A 20,380-nucleotide genomic window follows, 5' to 3' on the forward strand; every position below is an offset into this window, starting at 1 on the left:
TGGGTTAAATTTTAGTTCAATTTTGATCAAAAATTGACTCTTACTTCGTTCGTTTTCCATCGCGTTTTCGGTATTTTAAATTCAAATAAATATTCAAATAAACAATTATTTATTTATCTATTTTTATTTATCTATTTATTAGGGCTTGCAAGTAAGTCCGGTCCTGTAATTCATATTGAACATAATAATACCTAGGAATGTGTATTCGGTAGTAAATAGTTAATTTTACAAATTTCATTTAATTCCCTCTAGTGGAAATCTAGGTTTTTGAAAAAAATATATTTTATTTTAAAAATTTTACACCCTGTAGTTAAGGAACGAAGCAAAATCGGACCCATCTTGATATGAAAAAATAATCTTGTTTTTAGGTTAGAAATCTGCTCCCGAGCGTTGGCCCATGTTTTCTGAAACACCCTGTATGATCGCCGATACAGGTAATCGAAAGGGTACAATCGAAAAAAAAATGTTTAAAGTCAAAATTTGTTACATTTCTAAACGGTTTTGTAAAGTCTAAAGCATACTACAAAAAAAAGGTATACCTGTCGAAATTCGGTAGCATGTACCATTTTCGAGAGAATTGAAGTTGCATTTTTTGCTCACATAAAGCGGCACAAGCTATCGATAGTCTTTGCATTTAAGAATATAATTTTAATTTCTTAGGTATCACATAAGACAGTTAAATTATAAAATATTTTATTAACTTCAACAAATAAAAAAATTAAAATTTATTTTAAGTTTAAGCTTGTTGTAAAGTAACATTCAAAAAAGTAAAACAAAATAAACAAATTACGGTAATTTGTTATCTATCAATAACTAATTTTAGATTTTGTAAACTACTACACTACGTCTACTGAAATAAACAATTGTTGAATTAATTGAATTTTTGATGGACTTGAATACTTCGAAAAATGATAAGAATAGAAAAATATTAGGAAACAGACTCAGAGACACAAAATACTTAAATAAATGAGCAAAACTCGAAATACTACAGTAGATGCTGGAATTGTCCCCCATTTACTTCTATGCAACCTCATTTTTCTCAAAAATGGTAGGTATATGCTAACGAATTTCGACAAATATACTTTTTCTTTGTAATATTTTTTAGAGTTTACAAAACCGTTTAAAAATGTAACAAATTTTGACTTATAACATTTTTTTTTCGATTGTACCCCTCCAATTACCTGCATCGGCGACACTGCTTTTCAGAAAAAAACCGTTTACTCATTATTCTTAACGCACAGTTGACGTTTACTCATGTACAAATTTTGACATTTTTATCTTTAGCTGATTTAAGAATAATTAAGGAAAACCATTTGGAAAGTAACAACTTCAACACACTGTATCTCGAAAACAGGGCGTCTAAGAAAAAAACGTTACATGAACTACCCCCATTATTTTCCCATGAGGAACTTTTTTTTTAAACATGAACGGGACACCCTGTATAATCAGTTTGACTAAAAATAGTTTCAAATGCAAGTAAGTTAAAAAACTTTGATTTAACTGATATGTTACCCTTGTGGTATTTCTCCAACAGTTGTAATATTGTACAATTCTGGCAATTGACAATATCTTGAAATAAGTGTTCCCAAAATTACAGCAATCAGTTCTATAGGCACTGGAAATGACGATTTCTTTGCTACTATAGGCTAAAATAGATTAATATATTTACAAAAATTTTAATTATATAACGATTTAACTCACCTTTAGTAACTCATTATTAAGAGTTGTAACAATGATAGTAATCGCTGAAATTGTAAGAGCAGCAAAATTGAAATTAGAAATTTCTGAGGTCACTGCTTTTAAAGTCTGTAAAGTATAATACAAAGTAATAAATAAGTTATAATTGATTAATAAGGACTTACATAAAAAACTGTAAAATAACCCTTAAATCTAGGTATTTTTAGCCCTAGAAGGTCTTTAATTTGAGACGATAAGACATGGATTGCCGCCCCTGTAGTAAATCCGCTTACTAAAGTTTCTGAAAGTAAAGCACTTACAGCTCCTAATTGTAATATATACATCGCCAACTGAAATATTAAATGTTTTGTAAATTTTACAAAAATATGTATTTTTGGAACGGGCACGATTAAAACAAATAGCATACAACTTTGTTGTGGTTGAAAAAATTTAAAGTATTAAATACTAGGTACGAGTTGGTTGATACGTAGGTAAATGTAGTGTTTTATTTGGAGTGTAATACAGTTATTTTAATATCGTAGACTTAAAAATTAAAATTTTATTACCATTCAAGAGAATTTGGGTTCCAAAGAAAAGACATAACCAAATGGAAAAATGTCATTTCCGACGTAACCTTCTATTTGAGTTTAATAATCTTTCGATTATTATAGATCATTTTAAGAAAGACGCTTTTCCATTATTAAGAAGGCAGAATATTTTTACGTTATTTTAATGTACTCTGTAAATATATGTATATGACACATATTACTATTTAGTGATGTTGCCAATTCCAAAAGTTTATTATTAATTAATGCAAGTTAAGCTTCGTTAAAGACTTGATATTTTTATGAAAGCTTTCAGTATAAAATTATGAAAAAATTGTAAATGTCAACATTGTAAAAAGGCAACTTGATCTAAATCTACCCGCTAAAAGCTACTTATTAGATGATATGAGAAATAATTAAAAAAACACACATATTCCCTTTATTATGTTTTAGTAAGTATTATTTTATAGAAGAAGTGTTTACATGCAACTTCATAATAAATTGCTTCAGAAATTTCCTACTTAGGAGAAAAAAGACTACATTGTGAAATTAAATCCAAAAATTATATTATATGTATAAATAGAACTAAGTATTTCTCGAATTACTTTGTAATTAAGGTTTTAAACGAAACAAATAATATTACATTCTGAAGAATTTTGTTAAAGATTCGAATCATCAAATTTTTTTATAATAAGTTTACTTTTACTTTCATGACATACACATAAGTACTATAATAGCACAGTGAGGTAACCTAAGCAGGCACGGAATGGCCAATTAGTCTTGGATCAAAATTTTTAAACATAAGTATGAATTTTAATTAAAACTTATCTTAAGTATATTTTTGCAACCATTTGAAAAAAAGCTATTTTGGTATACATCATATACCGCTGCACGGAGGCCAACAGATTCCCGAAAGCAGATTGTAGGACAATACTGAGAAAAATTCGTACTAAGTTTAATACTAGATAATTTAAGTTGGGTCCGAAATATGAACGTATACGTAGGATTTGACTTACGTATTTATGTATAAGCTCACGGGTCTTCCGTGAACGTAAATGTGCCGAATAGAGGTCGGTCGTCCTTTGAATGCGTTTTCGTCCGAATTGAATTCGTCCAGATTAAAAAAAAAATGTCTCGGATAATTTATTTAGATATTCGATAAAGCTTATGAATATGATATCGGTACCTCGGAAACCAATACCGTTGTAATATTAGTATTCAGCGACACCCGAGTAGCAAAATTGAACTCATTTCCGTCAATATTTTCCAAGTTATAAATTTTTCATTTTTTAACTCTCCGAGATGCAATTTTAAAAATGCATTTTTCTTATGCACCGATGCAATTTTCATTTCTCATTGATCACAAACTTTCTGGACGCTCGAATGAATCTTACTGCACAGATTTCAGAGGTATTTCTAAGGCCGTTTTTAGAGCTTTATTTCCTCGACTAGAAGCAAAATCTTGTCCAGTGAACAATACCACATGGGCGAAATCTGACAAATTTATCAGTCCGATTTCTGACGAAAATAATTCGGACGAAAACGGCTAGAGGATGGGCATTATGCGAAACGTATCAACACAAATATCCATGCATAGTAAAAGATCCACATCCTGGAATCGTTTTCGTTTCGTCATGCATAACTAGCAAACTATACAATGAGCGGCTAAATTATAGAACAAACTAAATAAAACTGTAATAATTTTTTTATAATAAAGCTGAGACAGGTCGATTTTATTTTGTTTTTTTGCTGTTTTTGTGTGCATCCGATTTTTTACAGGGTGATTCTAAAAAGCTGCACAGATATATTTTTTTATTGGAACACCCTGTATATTTCTACAGATTTGGATAGAACGTTGTCTCATGAATACAGTAATGTAGATATTGATGGATTTAATTTTAATAATAATGAAGATATAACCAAGAGTGCTCAATACACAGAAGACAATTTTTTCTTGTGGGGTTATTTGAAATAAAAAAAATCTACGTAAGTAACCAGACCGCAGAATTAAGAAATCGAATATCTGAAGAAATGAGTAGAATTAGTCCAGAGGTCATTCACAACGTACAAGAAGAATTCATAGGTTTGCTTATTGCCAAGAGGTTGATGGATGGCATTTCCAACATTTGGTTTAAATGAATAATATTTTAATTTTGTTTGTTGAAAACTATTTAATTTAATTCACAACTATTATTCGTTTCTTCTTATGGATTAAATTTTTTCCTTGCCTTCTGTTTATTGAGCAGTTCTGGTTATATTTCCGTTATTATTAAAGATAGAGCCATTACTGTATTCGTGAGACAACGTTCTATCCAAATCTGTAGAAATTTATAGGGTGTTCTATTAAAAACATATAACGAGCGTTCAAATAAAAACGTGGTCGAAGTTGGCTCTGACACATTGGACGTAGGGAGTAGCTTATAGCGACCAACTTAACCTCATTTCTCAACGAGCTGTATAGCAGCTGTCAGTTTCAATAACGTTAATGACTATATAACTTTATTTTAAAGAATAATCGTGATAACAATAACAAACAATTAAAGGAGCTGCGGAAAGTGTCCCCCTCCTTGTTATAACAATAAATTAAAGCAGCTGTTGAAAGTGTCCCCCTCCTTGTTCCAAGCACTTTTTACACCTGTTCCTCAAAGAATTAAAGACATTTTCTAAGATGCTCGGGGTATTGTTAATTTCACGAATCTTGTCTATAAGTCGAGCCTGCAGATGGTTTAAATCAGGAATAGGCAGTTCAAAAATAGTGTTTTTAAGGTAAGGCCACAAAAAGAAATCACACGGCGTAATATCACATGACCTCAGTGGAAATTCATGTTCAGCATTGAGACTTATTAGTCGATTTTGGAAAACTTCCCTCAACATATTCATCGTCTCGCCTGCCGTATGTGCCCTTGCGCCATCTTGTTGAAAGTAAAAGTTTGTAATTTCGTTTTCTTCCAGCTGGTTAACAAAAGGAGCGATAATTTCTTCTCTATACCTTTGCGCAGTAAGAGTACTATTAAAAAAAATAGGTCCATAAATCCTCCTTCGATTGAGAGCACACCAAACTCCAATTTTTTGAGCGTGTAGAGGGCCCTCGACAAAAAAGTTATCTGGTTTTTCAGAAGACCACATTCTCATATTCTGTGAATTTACGTAACCACTTAAATGAAACCAAGCTTCATCAGAAAAAAAGGTGATATTATGAAGTTCACCGTAGTTGTTTAAAAACCATTCACAAAATACAGCCCGTCGCGGAAAATCAACTTCATGAAGTTCTTGCTGACAAGTTAAACGATAGGAGAACAAACGCAAATCTTTTTTTAACACTGTGTGGCAGGTACCGACTGATACTCCCACCATTTGTGATAAAACACGTACAGAAGTTCTTGGCGCATTTTCCATTATTTGTTGGACATTTTTCTTTTAATTCTTCAGTCCGCTTTTTAGGTCGGCCGCTTCCTTCTTTTCTTGTTACACTGCCCGTTTCACGAAAAACATTAACACAACGCTGAACTGCACTTTGAAAAATTTTGTACTCAACAACGCCGGGAAATTGATTTTGAAATTCTATGAAACATTCCTCAATAGAATACTTCCATATTCCATCAATCTTGCGTCCATTTCTAAAGTAGGACTCTATGATAAACACTTTTTGTTCTTGAGAAAACACCATTTTAAACGCTTTTTAAAACGAAAATATTCAAATTGATAGCGGCGATATAGCGCTTTGACAGATGACGTTTAAGTTCATTTTCTATACGCTACGCCCTACGTCCAAATGTTCAGAACCAACTTGACCACGTTTTTATTTGAACGCTCGTTATAATTTATTTCGTGCAGCTTTTTTGAATCACCCTATAGAAAATCGGATGTACGCAAGAAAAGGCAAAAACAAAATAAAATCGACCTGCGTTTATAAAAACAAAAAATGATTACAGTTTTATTTAATTTGTTCCATAATTTAGCCGTTCACTGTATTTGTAGGTACTTGTAGAAGCGTGCACTTGCCGCTTCTTACTCTTTCCATTTTTATATGTCTCGTATCTCTGTCGAGTATCAGTTACTTATAGGGTCGGAAAGTCCCCATGGTTCATCGGCCGTTACGTGAGAGCGATAAAGAAAGTCATAGAAATCCGTGCGATAGAGAAAGATGGCTATAATGAAGGCGTCTAATAGTCACCGCCCATTTCGCCCTTCCACAAATAAGAAGTGGATCTTATTTCGTACGGATTTCTATGACTTTCTTTATCGCTCTCACGTAACGGCCGATGAACCATTGGGACTTTCCGACCCTGTATAATTAAATCCTAATATAAAAAACAAAGAAACAGAACTATTGGAGTAGATTGAACTCGTGTGATCGCATTTTTGTTTCAAATTCGTCTTCTCTTTTAAGTACAGACGCAGGTGAAGTACAAATTGCTTTTGTGTTTTATTTATTTATTAAATTAGTTTAAGGTGAGACACCTGTCAAAATGTACCAAAGATTTCCACATTTTTTTAAACGTTTAGGCATCAAATAAATTACAAGCGAAGTAGGTACAACTACTGTTCAACTTTGTTTTCTATCAAAGGGGTTCAACATTTAATTATTAAAAAAATGCACCATTTTGTCAATTACCTACCTATTATATTATAAGAATTGTTAATGTAATAATTTGTTAAGTCTGCCAACGGGTTAAAAAATTCAGTTATATTTTAATGGTGCATTATCCGTTTAAATTGAACTCTACTTACTGTCGATTAATGCTCTTGGTACACTCACACCGTGAACCAAATTTGGTTTTTCAAAGTTCAAGTAAGTATAACTAAAATATTGATTTTTTTCGTTTGAAACCCCACTTTCGAGGCCTATAACTTTTCAGGGGTGCAGCTTAGTATAAAGGTAAGATGCGTTAAATCACCAAATTTAGGGTTCCCCTATACATGCCCCTGGTCTGTGTGGATTCTTATGCGAAATACCTTAATACTATTTACCTTAATTTTTCTAAGCACTGATTTGGGTCACTTTTTTATACAATTGTTACCGTAAGCTCTATAAATTCGTCATACCTTTACGATAATAAGGAACTGCTATATATTTGCGGATAATAGTTTTGAATTAATGGAGGAATTATTAGGTATACATTACACATAACTAAAACGCTATCTTTTTCATATGCGACCGGAAATCTATTAAAAATGTTTATGACGTTAGAAGTTAATTCCGAACGATATTTTCTTCAAATAATTTGGATTCACTAATCTATTTTGAATCTTATATCCCAGTATCGATTTACACTGAAATGCTCTAATTATAGAGGTATTATGGTAAAATGTATATTCTTAATACATAGCATATAAAATTGAGTGCTAACAACATAATTAGGAACTAACCTGAAAAATAGCAACTGTTATAGTGACTGCAGTGGCAACTTCAATAGGACTGTACTTAATAATAGTAACTTCAGTAATTGAATCCACGGTAATATTGGAATTACTTTCAGTCTGGAAATAATATGGATCACTATATTCCAATACTGCCTTTCCCGTCATTAAACAGGCTACTGCAAATGTACCTAAAATATGTAAAATGACTCTTTTTTATTACCTATTTGATTTTACATATGTATATTGGCAAACATTCATAGTTTTACACGAATTACACAAGGTGTTTTGAAAAACGTACGAAAGATTAACACTGCTAATTACCGCCTGATAGGCTTGTTACCCAGATAATGAAATCAAGTTTTTATTTCATGAGAGCCTAGTTCCTCAGTAACATTGGCTTATCAAAGGCCGTTCGACATTAACCAACATGTTCCATTGTGTAAACGCCTAGACTAAAGTTATGAACAATAAGAACCCGATAGACATAATTTATATCTACTTTTCCAGAGCTTTTGATAAATTTCCACAACGTCGTATTTTACATAAACTTGAACACCTTGGTATTCGAGGTAATCTCATTCTCAATTTTTAATAGACAAGTCAAAATTAGCAGTGCTAATTTAGTACAGAATGTCACAACTGGAATACCACAGCGTTCTGTTCTGAGCCCACTATTATTTATTGCTGTGCTAGCGATCGATATTCAACACTATGTTTCGAGCCCAATATTATTTTACACCGTTGACTTATTAAATATTAACTGATATTGGTAGGTACGTAGATACGTCACTAATTGTAAATAATTTTTTGTAAATCAACTGTGTAATGGCGAAACTAATAATAATAACGAAAAATCATTTAGTGAAAACAATTTGCTTTTCTATGATGACATGTTATTTTGAAGTCACCATAGTTTAAAATTAAAAATTTTCACATGATTTATTAAGTATTATCCAATATTGGAATGCAGGTACGTTATTAATTGTAAATAAAACTAATTTATGTTCTGATTATCTATTATGAAATGATTTTTTAAAATAAAATATTTTCTTAAACAGTGTATGTATTTTATTTATGAATCTCAGTGTCAATGACCTCTGACAATGACCTAGTTTAGCTAAACTATACTACTGTCACTACATAAAGCAGCTAGAGATGCATATGCAAAGAAATACGGTATGTTTCTACTATTTTTTCTTACTCAGCCCCTTCAGCAGGCAATCGGTGCTAAACATATTAAATTAATCGAAAATGAATAAAATAACAAAATTAAATAGTGAACAGTTTAAATTTTAGCAGAACTCCATCATGTTCCGAACATTTAATTAAAACGTCATATCCGCCTTTGTAAAACGGCTACTGCCGATTGGCTTCACACCTGATATGATATAATGGGATAGTAAACGGGTTTAAAAACAAACTAATACGTTAATTCGGCAAAACCGGAATGTCCGAATACGTCATCACTGTTTCATTTTGTTATATTTTTATTTTAGTTTTCGACTTATCGGTTTACGAGAGGGTGTTGGTAAAGTGCCTGCGATTTGATTTTATAAAGTCATTTATTTTAGCTTTAGTGGCGATACAGTGTATTTTTGTTTTTTAATTTTGGATGATATTATGAAGAAGCATGTATATGAATCAAGAAAGAGTTAATATGATTAGAGCCTACTTTTCGATGGAGAAAACGATGCTGTTGCGAGAGATTATGGGATCTTCGCCAATACACTAACGTTGGACGGAAACAAACTCGGAGAATGAAAAATTTGGAACTATTTAAATTATGAGATTTGACAATAATGCATATCCCAGTTCTCAATAATTGTGTTTTCATGGCGCAATTTGAAGAAATAAACTATTTATAACTTTACACCCATGGCGGATCCAATATGGCGGCCTTTTTAACCCATTTTATAGCTATAGCATGATTTCAAAGAATTTCAAGAATTAGTATAGGGGTTTTTGAGAACTCTGATTTATTTTTATCCATTGCAATTCCAAAATTAATATGGTGGATTCAATATGATGAATACAAATCCCCTTCTAAATCAATTTATCTATGTATCTACATGGAGAACCATTAATTGGCTCACTAAATATTTACAAGATTTTTGTACCTGCAGGTATCGCTTTTCCTCATCTATTAAATTAAGAGATATCTATATTTCAAAACCTTAAAAAGGTCAGAATGTGTCCAACGTATTAAATCCGTCTATTTGACCTTTGGAACATTGATTTGAAAATTATGTTACGTGCTGAAAATTCCTGAATCGCAAATCGTGACCACTCGGCCCATACACAATATGCTTTGAAAACAATATTTGATTGATTGATAATTGACTTTATTTGACGAGAAGATCGAAAATGTTAGGGAAGCTGCAATGTAGTGAAGGGTTGGTAGTAAACCGGGTTCTCTTTTATGTAATTTTGTTTAAATAAAAATTGACACAACCGTTGCGTTCTTGTAATTGCACTCTTTATATTATATGAATATATACACAAGTATTTGCATAATAGTATGAAACAAAAAGGGGCAGTGTTTATTTTTCTAGACTAAACGTTTTACATGGAACTTACCATAAAATATATGGGTATAATACGTAATATTAATACCAGCAAAAGTTAACAAAATAATTATTTCCCTTACTCATAAGGAAAACGATTGTAGAAAATAATTAACAGTTGCCCTAAGTGTTCCGTGTTTAATCGTCTTTGGCGATCGGTAAATACCCATTTAAAAACGAAAATGATCGTTCAACATTTACCGAGGTCACAGGCGCATATCTAAAATTCGAAGTTTTTAATATATGCTATTTTTACTAATGGTGGCGAAGCATCAACTAGGTACTTCACATTTTAGTAATCCCACTGTCCGTGGCATTATACAATAACCAGGATTATATCCAACACAAAACTGTAATTTTATTAGAACATGTTTCCCCGTAATTGCGTTATATGTTTTTGTACGTCAGATACAATGTTCATTGCGTCAACAAAAACAACTTATGGTGGTTTGAAGTTACCTAAACTCTGCGTAAATTTCCACCATTCTGTATGCAGTAAGGCACTTTGAAATTTTGGATATTTCTTAATTCAAATATTAATCTGAACAGCCTATGCCTCAACGTTAAACGCGCAATGTATGCTACTATCTTTTTGATAAAAAAATCACTAGGTTTCTTCGTTATATCATATGCATATTTTCATATTTGTACATGCCTGCCTCTGATCTGAAGCTTCGCATCGATCCATTTATTCGATACGTATCTAGCGGCGCCTGGTGACAGGTATTCAAACTGGACAGTGCTGGCTAAGGAAACACCTTTACAATATGAAGTGTGAAACATCTCTTTGTAGGGGCTGTGAACAGGAAGACAAGATAGTATTACATGTACTATGTTAATGCACTGCCGTCTCGTCAACAAGAGAGTTCATGTTGGGAGAGCGCTGGCCTTCTATGGCCTATATTAGAGAGATCCCCCTGAGCAACGTCACCACCTTTTTCTCTGTAATAGGTTGGCTAACGGCTCAGGTGGATTGATCTCTTAATGGGAGAAGGGGCCCAATGGGGCCTAGGTGCTGTAGCTTTAAAAGCTACCCTCCCCATAGTTCCAGATTCCAGACGTATCTAGCGGCACCCTAATGCCTGCCCTGTCGGCTGAGGTTTTTTGCTAAGGGGCATTGGCCGTGCATTTCATTGTCGTTTGTGCGTGTGTGAGTGAATTTGAGGGGTTGCTTGGTCGAGGGTATGGCAGGTATTTTTTTGGCAGTCAGTTGCATTGTATATCGTGAGCATAGAGCTGCTTGACCATAGATTTAACCTGTTTCTGCTACTAAAACGTGTATTGCCATTGCCTCTTACTAGCATAGTATATATTACTACTGTTTATTTACTTAATTGTCGCCGTAAAGTTTCCCATGTCAACTGATAAGGTATTAAAAATACAAATTTAATTTAAGTAGTTAAAAGCTCTACTGACACAATTAACAGTTTCATTGATTCATCTTGTAGAATTTCGGAGCTAGATATAAACAAAAAAAGGAATTCAGAAGTATTTGTTCGTCTATGTTCATGTTCATGCTTATATTTAGTTGCAAGTTACTTAGGGGATACCCTATATAAATGGAGAATTAGTAAATCGCTCATCATTTTATTATCTGTTATCCTGATGAAGATATGTCATCAATTCGCTTACGTTCATTATTTGACTTGATAATACTTGTAAAAGCTACCTAATTAAAAATTTAAGTACGCACCCATTGAATTATGTCTTGATGTACCAAAGAACAAGTAAACTAAAACTGGGAAAAAAGCCATGTAAATCCCAACTACAGGCGGAACATTTCCTAAAAGAGCATATGCCATTCCTGAAAAATATTATATAATATAATGTATATTATAAGTATTGTTTATGTTTGTATTAAAATTTTATCTGACCTTGAGGAATATGCATTACTGCAACAGTAAATCCAGATATTACATCTGATAAAAAACTAGTTTTCCACCGATAATGAGGCATCCATTGCATAATTGGAATTGTGCGAAGTATTACATTTTTTATATTCAGTTCTTCTCTTTTGCATTGGTTTTTTAAAACTAAAAATATTAAAGGAATTAATAATACATACATAGTAATTGGGGATTTTGTATAATTTAAGTAGATATGGGCTACATATAATATATAGTAAATAATAACTTAAATAATAACATATGAAATTAATATAAATAATTGGCGTCATCTAGCAGCAATGGTGGAATTGATACCATTTTCGTATTACGATACCAAATTTCATAAAAATCCGTTGAACAGCTTTCAAGATATTTCAAAAAACAGTTGGAAAGAAAGTTAATGAAACACCCTGTAGAAGGAAAACGAGTAACATTTTGCCAATGCTTGTTGGACCTAAACCTATCAAATAAAAAACAGTTGTCATTATTGTCCGAAAGAGGAAAAAGTTATGAACGGATATCATCACACGTCAATTTTGTATGAGTTATGAGTTTTAAAAAACACTCTGTATGACATCAAAATTTGTAGACTGAAAACAAAAGTTCACACCCCAAAAATAATCAAAATCGATTAATACATATTCGAGCTATTTACAAAATTCAAAAAATTTTCATGAACTTTGAGGCCATCTAGCGGCCAAAAGAAGCGATTTCGGATATAGGTGAATTAGCCTAAATCTGCCTATTTTAAATCCACGAATCTGTGGTCTGCCGTGTTACAGCATATTCTAAGACACCCTGTATATACATACAGGGTGATTTCACTTTAAATGCACTGCAGGAATATATTAGTTGCCAGAAAATAAGTAGATATAAACTATAAACTTTTTTCCTGGGGGCGTGGTATTCGAGATACAGAGTGTTCAAGTTTAAATATATATATAATTCGGTTATATCTTCATTTACGCTGAACGATTTGAATGAAATTTATTACAGCGTATTCACATAATTAAACCTTTTATTGAATGTAATATTAACCTCGTGGCATTAACCAGTGGCGTGCTACTGAAGGTGCCGCTCAGTTTTCCCAAGAGAAAAATACGCCACTGGCAGTTTTTTGTAGAAATAATGTTAAATATGTTAGGTTAAATGAATGAAAAGTAATTCTTGGTATTTTTTAATAGTAGCAGCCGCATGGGAGATAATTTACTCATTTGGCGACCATAATGCGCAAATTTAGTCCACCTACTCATATTTGTTTTCACCAAAAATTGAATCTTGTGTCTACATTATCAGTTAGTAAGTTTTACGATGATCTCGTTTTAGTATTATAATTAGCTTTGTTTATTTATTTCTGAAGCTGTAGTCCTTGTTGGGCTTATGAACACGATACGAATTGTGGCAAAGAATAGAGGAAAATCATGTCATGAAAGTTCCTCTATAAATAAATAGATTAGACGATGTCTAAACTCTATCGATGCAGAAGGACTTCGTTTTGGACAATTGTTGTAGGACTTGTTATATAATTACTTTCTCGATCTATTTACCTACTAATGTTATTTTATTATTTAGTTTTAATATTTTTTCCAGAAATAAATTCATTTTTACAAAAAATCGACAGCGACCTATTCTATTCTTGGGAAAAGTTCACGGACGCTTTAGTAGCACGTCACTGGTTAAAACCAAGAGGTTTTCATCAAATAAACGAATTAATTTATAAGGAAAATTTAATAAAACTTAAAAACAAGCCCAAATATCTCCTAAACGGCTGATACTGTTAAAAAATACCAAGTAACATTTTTCATTCATTTAACGTAATAGTACCTGAATGTAACATTATTTCTATAAAAACGGCCAGTGGCGCATTTCTTTTCTTAGGAAAATGGGGCGGCACCTCCAGTAGAACACCACTGGTTAAAGACACAAGGTTAATATTACATTCAATAAAACATCTAATTAAGAGAATTTCATTCAATTCTGTTAGCGCATTATGAAGATATGGCAGAATATATTTTTATAAAGTTTAACACTGTATCTCGACTATCGAGTCCCGCGGGAAAAAAGTTTATAGATCAAACTCTACTTATTATTATTTTGTTAATGAATCTAGTCCTGCATCGATTTTAATTATTTTTGTGGTGTGGACTATTGCTTTCAATTTACAAATTTTGATGTTAGACAGTTAGCATTTTTTAAAAATTACAACTCCTACAATATTAATGTATGATGATAATATCCGTTCATAACTTTTTCTCTTTCGGGCAATAATAACAACTATTTTTTATTTGATAGTTACCTAATACCATTTGGAAGTTTTTGAGCCTCTTATAGAATTTTCAATAAATGATCGATTTGGGTACAAAAAATATTTTTTTAAATGTGTACATTATCTTGCCACCCATATTACAATACTTAAAATAAAGTGCTAGTAGTCACTGATTTTGTAGGATGCTTGTAATTTCAGTTTGATCTTTAAGTCATTGTACCTGCCAATTCTTAATGAGTATTTACTACGATAAAATAATATATCACATGTTACTTCATTTTTCGGATACACGCATACGACGAATTAGAGTTATTTAAAACGTGTCTAATTTTAATGAAATAATTCGTAAAACAGTCAGATACAATAAAAATTGCTGGAGATTAAATTAATAAAATTGAGGTTATTAAATTTAGTACAACTTATTATAAAAACTGTTCAAAATGACCACCGTTGTTTCTACAACAAAGGTTAATTCGGCGAAGAAAGTTAGAGGGCACGCTTTGCAGATCTTAAGGGCTATTTTCTAAAACATTTATGGCATTTTCGATATGCTCTTCTACAGTGTTAGATGTGGAAGTATGCACTGTTGTTTTCAGAGTGCCCCAAAGATAATAGTCGCAAGGTGTTAAGTCTGGTAAACGTACAGGTCAGTTAACAAAATTATCCCCTCTACCGATTCATCGACGAGAGAATCTTTCGTTCAGATACTGCCGGACATTTACAGTGAAATGTTTTTTTTTCCAATAACTTGGGTTTTGCAAAAATTCTAAATAAAATTCTCCATTCAGTCTATTGGGTAGAATAACAGGGCTAATAAAAATGCTATCAATGACTCAAATCCAAATATGGATGCTGATAATGTTTCACTTTGACAGCATGTGGATTTTCTTGAGCATACACATGTTCACTGTAAATATTTATTATTCCGCTTCTAGTAAAACAGAATTGGCAGGTAGGTACTTCAGTTGTAAAATCATAGAAATTTGATTTACGGGGTTCCATGGATATTAATATTATATTATATTAATTCAAAATATCTTGATACTTGTAGAATACTGAATGACAATATCAATATTTGCCTTTCAAGGCACATTTGATGATATTTTATTAACGTAATATTCTTGAGAATGTAAGTAAATTGCAAATATCTGAGAAAATTGAAACTGTAACCCCTACAATGCCTATATCGATGAAAAGAGCATTTGATTTTCTATAAAATGATGCAGAAAAATATAGGGTGTTCCATTTGAATTTAAAAAGTTGTGTCGGTTTAAAGTTTTCAAAATGTAACGTGAAAAATGGGACAGTTAGTATAATTTTCTTCATGTAATTTTGATAGCGGAAGGTAGTGTATCTTATGTTGTTTGTGTATTCCGAAAAGCAAGTAAAAGCTCCCAGAACGAAGAAAGATATAAGGAATTTTCGAAACGCTTGCATCAGTCAAAATTTTTATAAAATGTCGGATTATCTTGAAAACGGTTAGATTTAAGTATAGGGAAGTTTTAACATTTTTTATTTGTTTTTAATTTATCTTGTCGATAATGCAATAATATATAGGGTGTTCTATTTAAAATGGCATTACTTTCATTTCAAAGAACATATCTGATAACCCCTGTAAACAAATTATCAGAGTCATATTTTCTTTGGTTCCTCTGAACAGTTTAATAGACCACTTATCGTGAAGAACCCTTTATATAAAGGGTGTTCCACCTAAGAGAGATCCTTCTGTAACTCTGTAGCTGTAAAATTTATAAAAAAAATGGTTTTAATAAAAGTTGTCTGGAATCATGTGGGCCATGTAAAGAAAATATTTTTAGCTTTACAGGCCATTTCGCGTGGGCGCCACATAACTTTGTTGTTTTAAATGGAACACCCTGTATATTATTGCATTTTTGAATTTCTTGTTTAATATCAGGTAGAGTTCGCAAATTAGTGAGCACTTGACATCACGGACTTGAAAAGAGGTACTAGCATCTCCGTGGACCCTTACATATGTCAATTTTTTTCTTTAAAAATTAATATTTCAAAATCTATATGTCCTAGGTGTAGGGAATATTTAATAAAGTGACCCTCAAATTTCACGTAGAATACAAAAATTCAATAGTCTAAAGGGTGTCCCATTTAAAATAACGAAGTAGGTATCGATTTTCGATATAACCGGAAGTGCTAGAGAGTACTAAATATTTTTGTTGTGTTCGCCCCAGGGACATTGCCATGTTGCCAAATTTTCAAATTTTTCGACGCAGTATTTTTCTAGATATCGATCGACGCAGTTCCCGGTGGAACACCCTATTTAAACATAATCAATAAAATTAGGTAGGTACAGATTCCGCCTACTATTTACATATTTTTAATGTTCATTTATTTTTTTATTTTTATTAATTTGCTGTAATATGCAAAATGATGCAAAATAATTTCAATACCTAGTTAATAAATATGTATGTTCCTTTTGCGAAATATATCTTTTTCGTAAGAATTGGATCAGGATCTCACTTTACCTACTACTTTAATAAAAAATAATTGTAAGCATTAGTTACGAAATAAAGACCTGTATTTAAATAACAAATAGTACCAAAAAGTGATGCAAATGCTTTTAGTTATATCAACAATGTACTTACATGACTTTTTAGGTTTCTCGTAATAAAAATCTTGCCTTAGTTGATCATGTTCATACAGAGGACGTTCTATGCGAATTTGTGAAGTTAATTCTTCTTCCATTGTTAAACCCAACGGTAATTACCAATCATTCAAATTCAACTGATATAGGTACCTTCAATAAACGGCTATTAAATGTTTATGTTTGTCGATGTAATTATGTATTAACTAGTTAAGAACGTAGCCAGAAGCAATTTCCGATTTTTATTTAATTTCAGAATAATACACGTACTGTTTTTACAGCCTTCACCTCATTCCCATTTGAACCTGTAGCAAAATTTCTCAACCAATTCTGTCTCCTTTGTAGTAATAATTAGTATAAAAATACATTAAATATATTTACATATTTTAAATGCCTGTCAAGATAAAGGATAAAGTTATATGGTCTGGGTTTAAGTATATTTAATTTTGATTTAAATTTTGCGATATAAAATAAGTTTGTTTTAATTTTAATATAATAATTGTATTTATTTTCTCATTACAATATTTGCACTTATCCATATACCCTCTGTTTATTACTTGACTATCACAAAATATTTTTATACTACATAGTTTAATCTTTGGAAAACATTTAATATATAAATCGCCTAAGGTAACATTTTCCCAACACATGTGATCGTGGAACTATAAATTAAATTTAAATCTTCCTTAGCTTACAAGTCAAATACCATACCATACCACTATGTTCACATTTATTTCTTGAGCAAATTTCTTCCCAAAGATGCGTATCATATTTCTAATACATCAATCAATTTTCCTTAAGGCTGGTGTTTTATAGACAATAAATCACACTTTTAGTTAGACAATGATGGAACAAGTAGATGCATCCAGGAAGTGGCGAAGTGTAACACTAAGTTAGAGCAACTTCCTTTAAAAAATTTATTATTATTTGAAAAAGATTATGTCTTGAAGAATTATATAATTAAAAAATCATCAAATTGGTAGATCAGTATAGAAACCGAACTATCAAATGTTTTATGAACCCTCATCACAAGTGGTTTCGTTTTAGAATCAAAAGTCAAGGGTCTAAAACTACTGGTTGTTTCAATATGATCAGCTTATTAGGTACCTACCTATAAGGATGAAAAATTAATAGTGTAATATTTGTGTACAAAATCTTAAATAATGTAATAAAATGTGAGCACCTGGTAGAAATGATAAATTTTCATATTCATCGATTGAACATACGGCACCAACATCTCCAAACAAAAAATTATATACTGTTCATCTATAACTCAGATAGTTTATATAATGTTTGTAGATTTGTCCTTGTTTTATTTTATTTATATGACTTTATTATATGTATCAACAATGTTTGTAATTTACAGCCATTTCTCCTGTCATATATTTGTGTGTTTTTGTGGTTTTTAGCTGGATTTTGTTTTCTCTTTTTATTGTTATAGTTAGCTATCCTTATCCTATAATTAGGCACTTGCCTGTTGGATATAGTAAATAAATAAATATAAATACAATAAATAAATAAAATGTTGAAAAAATTAACTTTAATGCGAGCGTTAATATGCGTAATTTTTTGTCCCGCATTTTAGAAAATCTAAGCAAGTTAGAAACAATGCAAGGTGTTAATGAACTTATGTTAAATATTTTTGCCACATGTCCATTATGTCGAAATGAGGTAAATACACGGATTTGTATTGAGTAAAATGTAATTTTAAAATCTGACTTACCTCAACATTGCAAGGAACCACCTTTTGAGAACTGCTGAAATGTTCGGTGTATCCACCATTTGCTTACACACAATCCTATTCGCTCGCACGCGTTCAGGGTATCTTGCACGGCACACTTGACAAGCCCCGTGGACATTTTCGTTTGCTTCGCCACAAATTATGAGCATATCATAATATTCGCGATTGGTAAATAAATGCGCCATTTTCAAAAGAAAACTTAGAAATACGGCTATTACATGTACATTCAAAAAACAGCACAGCAATCACTACAACAATGTATTACAAACTCACTTTCGAATACAGTCCGGCTTCATAAGAAACCTACAAACTCGTAAAAAGTGTTACAGGTTTTTTTTGTAAGTACTCGCCGCGATAAAATACATGTATTTCAGCAGTTCCAAAACAGTTTTAAACACATTTTTAATTAGCTTTTTTCTCTATGACCTTAAACTTCCAATACAAGTTTGTGACATCAAATAACTCAGTTTTTGCTCCTTTTCACCCCTTTAAATTTTTAACATAAGTTCATTAACACCCTTTATATATACACTGTATCAGTTACATAAGCTTTCAGGACCGTTTACAACTAGACAGCACATTCAGAATACGAAAAAAAGCATATTTTTATTCTGATTGGCCAAATTTAATCCAAACACCATATGCGTTGCCACAACCTGAAAAGTAAATGTGGCTGATGGTAACAAAGGCTGGATAAGCTTTAAAAGGAAGAGGCTATCGCTACTACTGTGGGGATAATAGAGAGTTCCAAGCGAGCAGACGAACTGTGCGGACGTAGTTTGTGCAGTGCAGCAGTGACTAGTGAATGTCAGTGCGAGAAACTGTGAAGTGGAAGCCCCACAAAACCTGTCTTTTACAAGACAAGTAATATTCTGTCTTTATTAAGGCAATATATAGAAAGAATTCGGCAATTTTATATTACAAAATTTCTACTAAAGCCGAGAGGAGACCGCCTGTCATCCTTCGCAAGAAGGAGCAGTGGACGGAGGTCAGCAGGAGACTGACAAACAGAAAAATAAATTACACCAGGGCCAGGTTAACGGGTGAAGACAAACGCCTGATGATTATCGACGTCTCACGCGTGTCCTCGCTGACGAGGGGGAATTCCACACCTTCTCTCTCCCAAGCGAGCGGCTGCTGAGGGCCGTGATCAGAGGGCTACCAGACGGAATTTCCAATGAGGAAATTCGGTCAGACCTCGAAGTACAGGGCTTTAAAATAACATCTATTTTGAGAATGAGGAGCCGGAGGAACAAGGCATCCATGCCTCTAGTACTTGTACAAGTCCCCCAGGAGCAGGAGGACCTGCTCAAGGTGACAAGATGCTGCCACCTCGTCGTCAGAGTGGAACTGCAGAGGGCGAGGACCGAGCCGACGCAGTGCCATCGCTGCCAGCGCTTCGGTCACGCGCAGAGCCGTTGCACCGCAGCTGTCAAGTGTGTGAAGTGCGGCAAGGGCCACCACTCAGCAGACTGCACTAAGAAGCGCGAGACCCCGGCAAAGTGCGCCAACTGCGGCTGGGAACATCCCGCCAGCTACCGCAGATGACCTAGCTTCCCTAAAAAGACGACAGGGAGCAGAAAGCAACAGCGCAAAGATGACCCCCAAGCCGACAAACAACAGGCTAAGTTGGCACACCCCCCGAAGGTGAAGGCGGCGAAAAGCTTCGCTGACGCCGCCACGCCGAAGCAAAAACCGACAAGAGCACGGAACCCGCAAA

At 32.8% G+C, this 20,380-nt stretch overlaps 1 protein-coding gene across 4 annotated transcripts in view; it reads right to left on the reverse strand.

Annotated features, from left to right (window-relative positions):
• The window catches only part of LOC108914830 (solute carrier family 26 member 10), a 44,922-nt gene extending 27,690 nt beyond the window's left edge, over positions 1-17,232 (reverse strand). The window contains exons 1-8 of one of the 4 annotated variants that reach the window (XM_018720728.2): positions 17,190-17,208; positions 16,921-17,072; positions 12,025-12,183; positions 11,844-11,954; positions 7,593-7,774; positions 1,863-2,027; positions 1,702-1,806; positions 1,513-1,646 (exon numbers count right to left, since the gene is read on the reverse strand). In XM_018720728.2, the coding sequence (XP_018576244.1) occupies positions 1,513-1,646; positions 1,702-1,806; positions 1,863-2,027; positions 7,593-7,774; positions 11,844-11,954; positions 12,025-12,183; positions 16,921-17,020 (956 nt within the window). In that variant the 5' untranslated portion in view covers positions 17,021-17,072; positions 17,190-17,208. Of the gene's footprint in view, positions 1-1,512; positions 1,647-1,701; positions 1,807-1,862; positions 2,028-7,592; positions 7,775-11,843; positions 11,955-12,024; positions 12,184-16,920 lie in introns of all 4 variants that reach the window. The other 3 variants (XM_018720730.1, XM_023456284.1, XM_018720729.1) reach the window with 3 other exon arrangements.
• Between the last annotated feature and the right edge of the window lie 3,148 nt (positions 17,233-20,380).

Source organism: Anoplophora glabripennis, unplaced genomic scaffold (assembly GCF_000390285.2).
Source record: "Anoplophora glabripennis isolate ALB-LARVAE unplaced genomic scaffold, Agla_2.0 scaffold1355, whole genome shotgun sequence".
Classification (NCBI taxonomy): Eukaryota; Metazoa; Arthropoda; class Insecta; order Coleoptera; family Cerambycidae; genus Anoplophora; species Anoplophora glabripennis.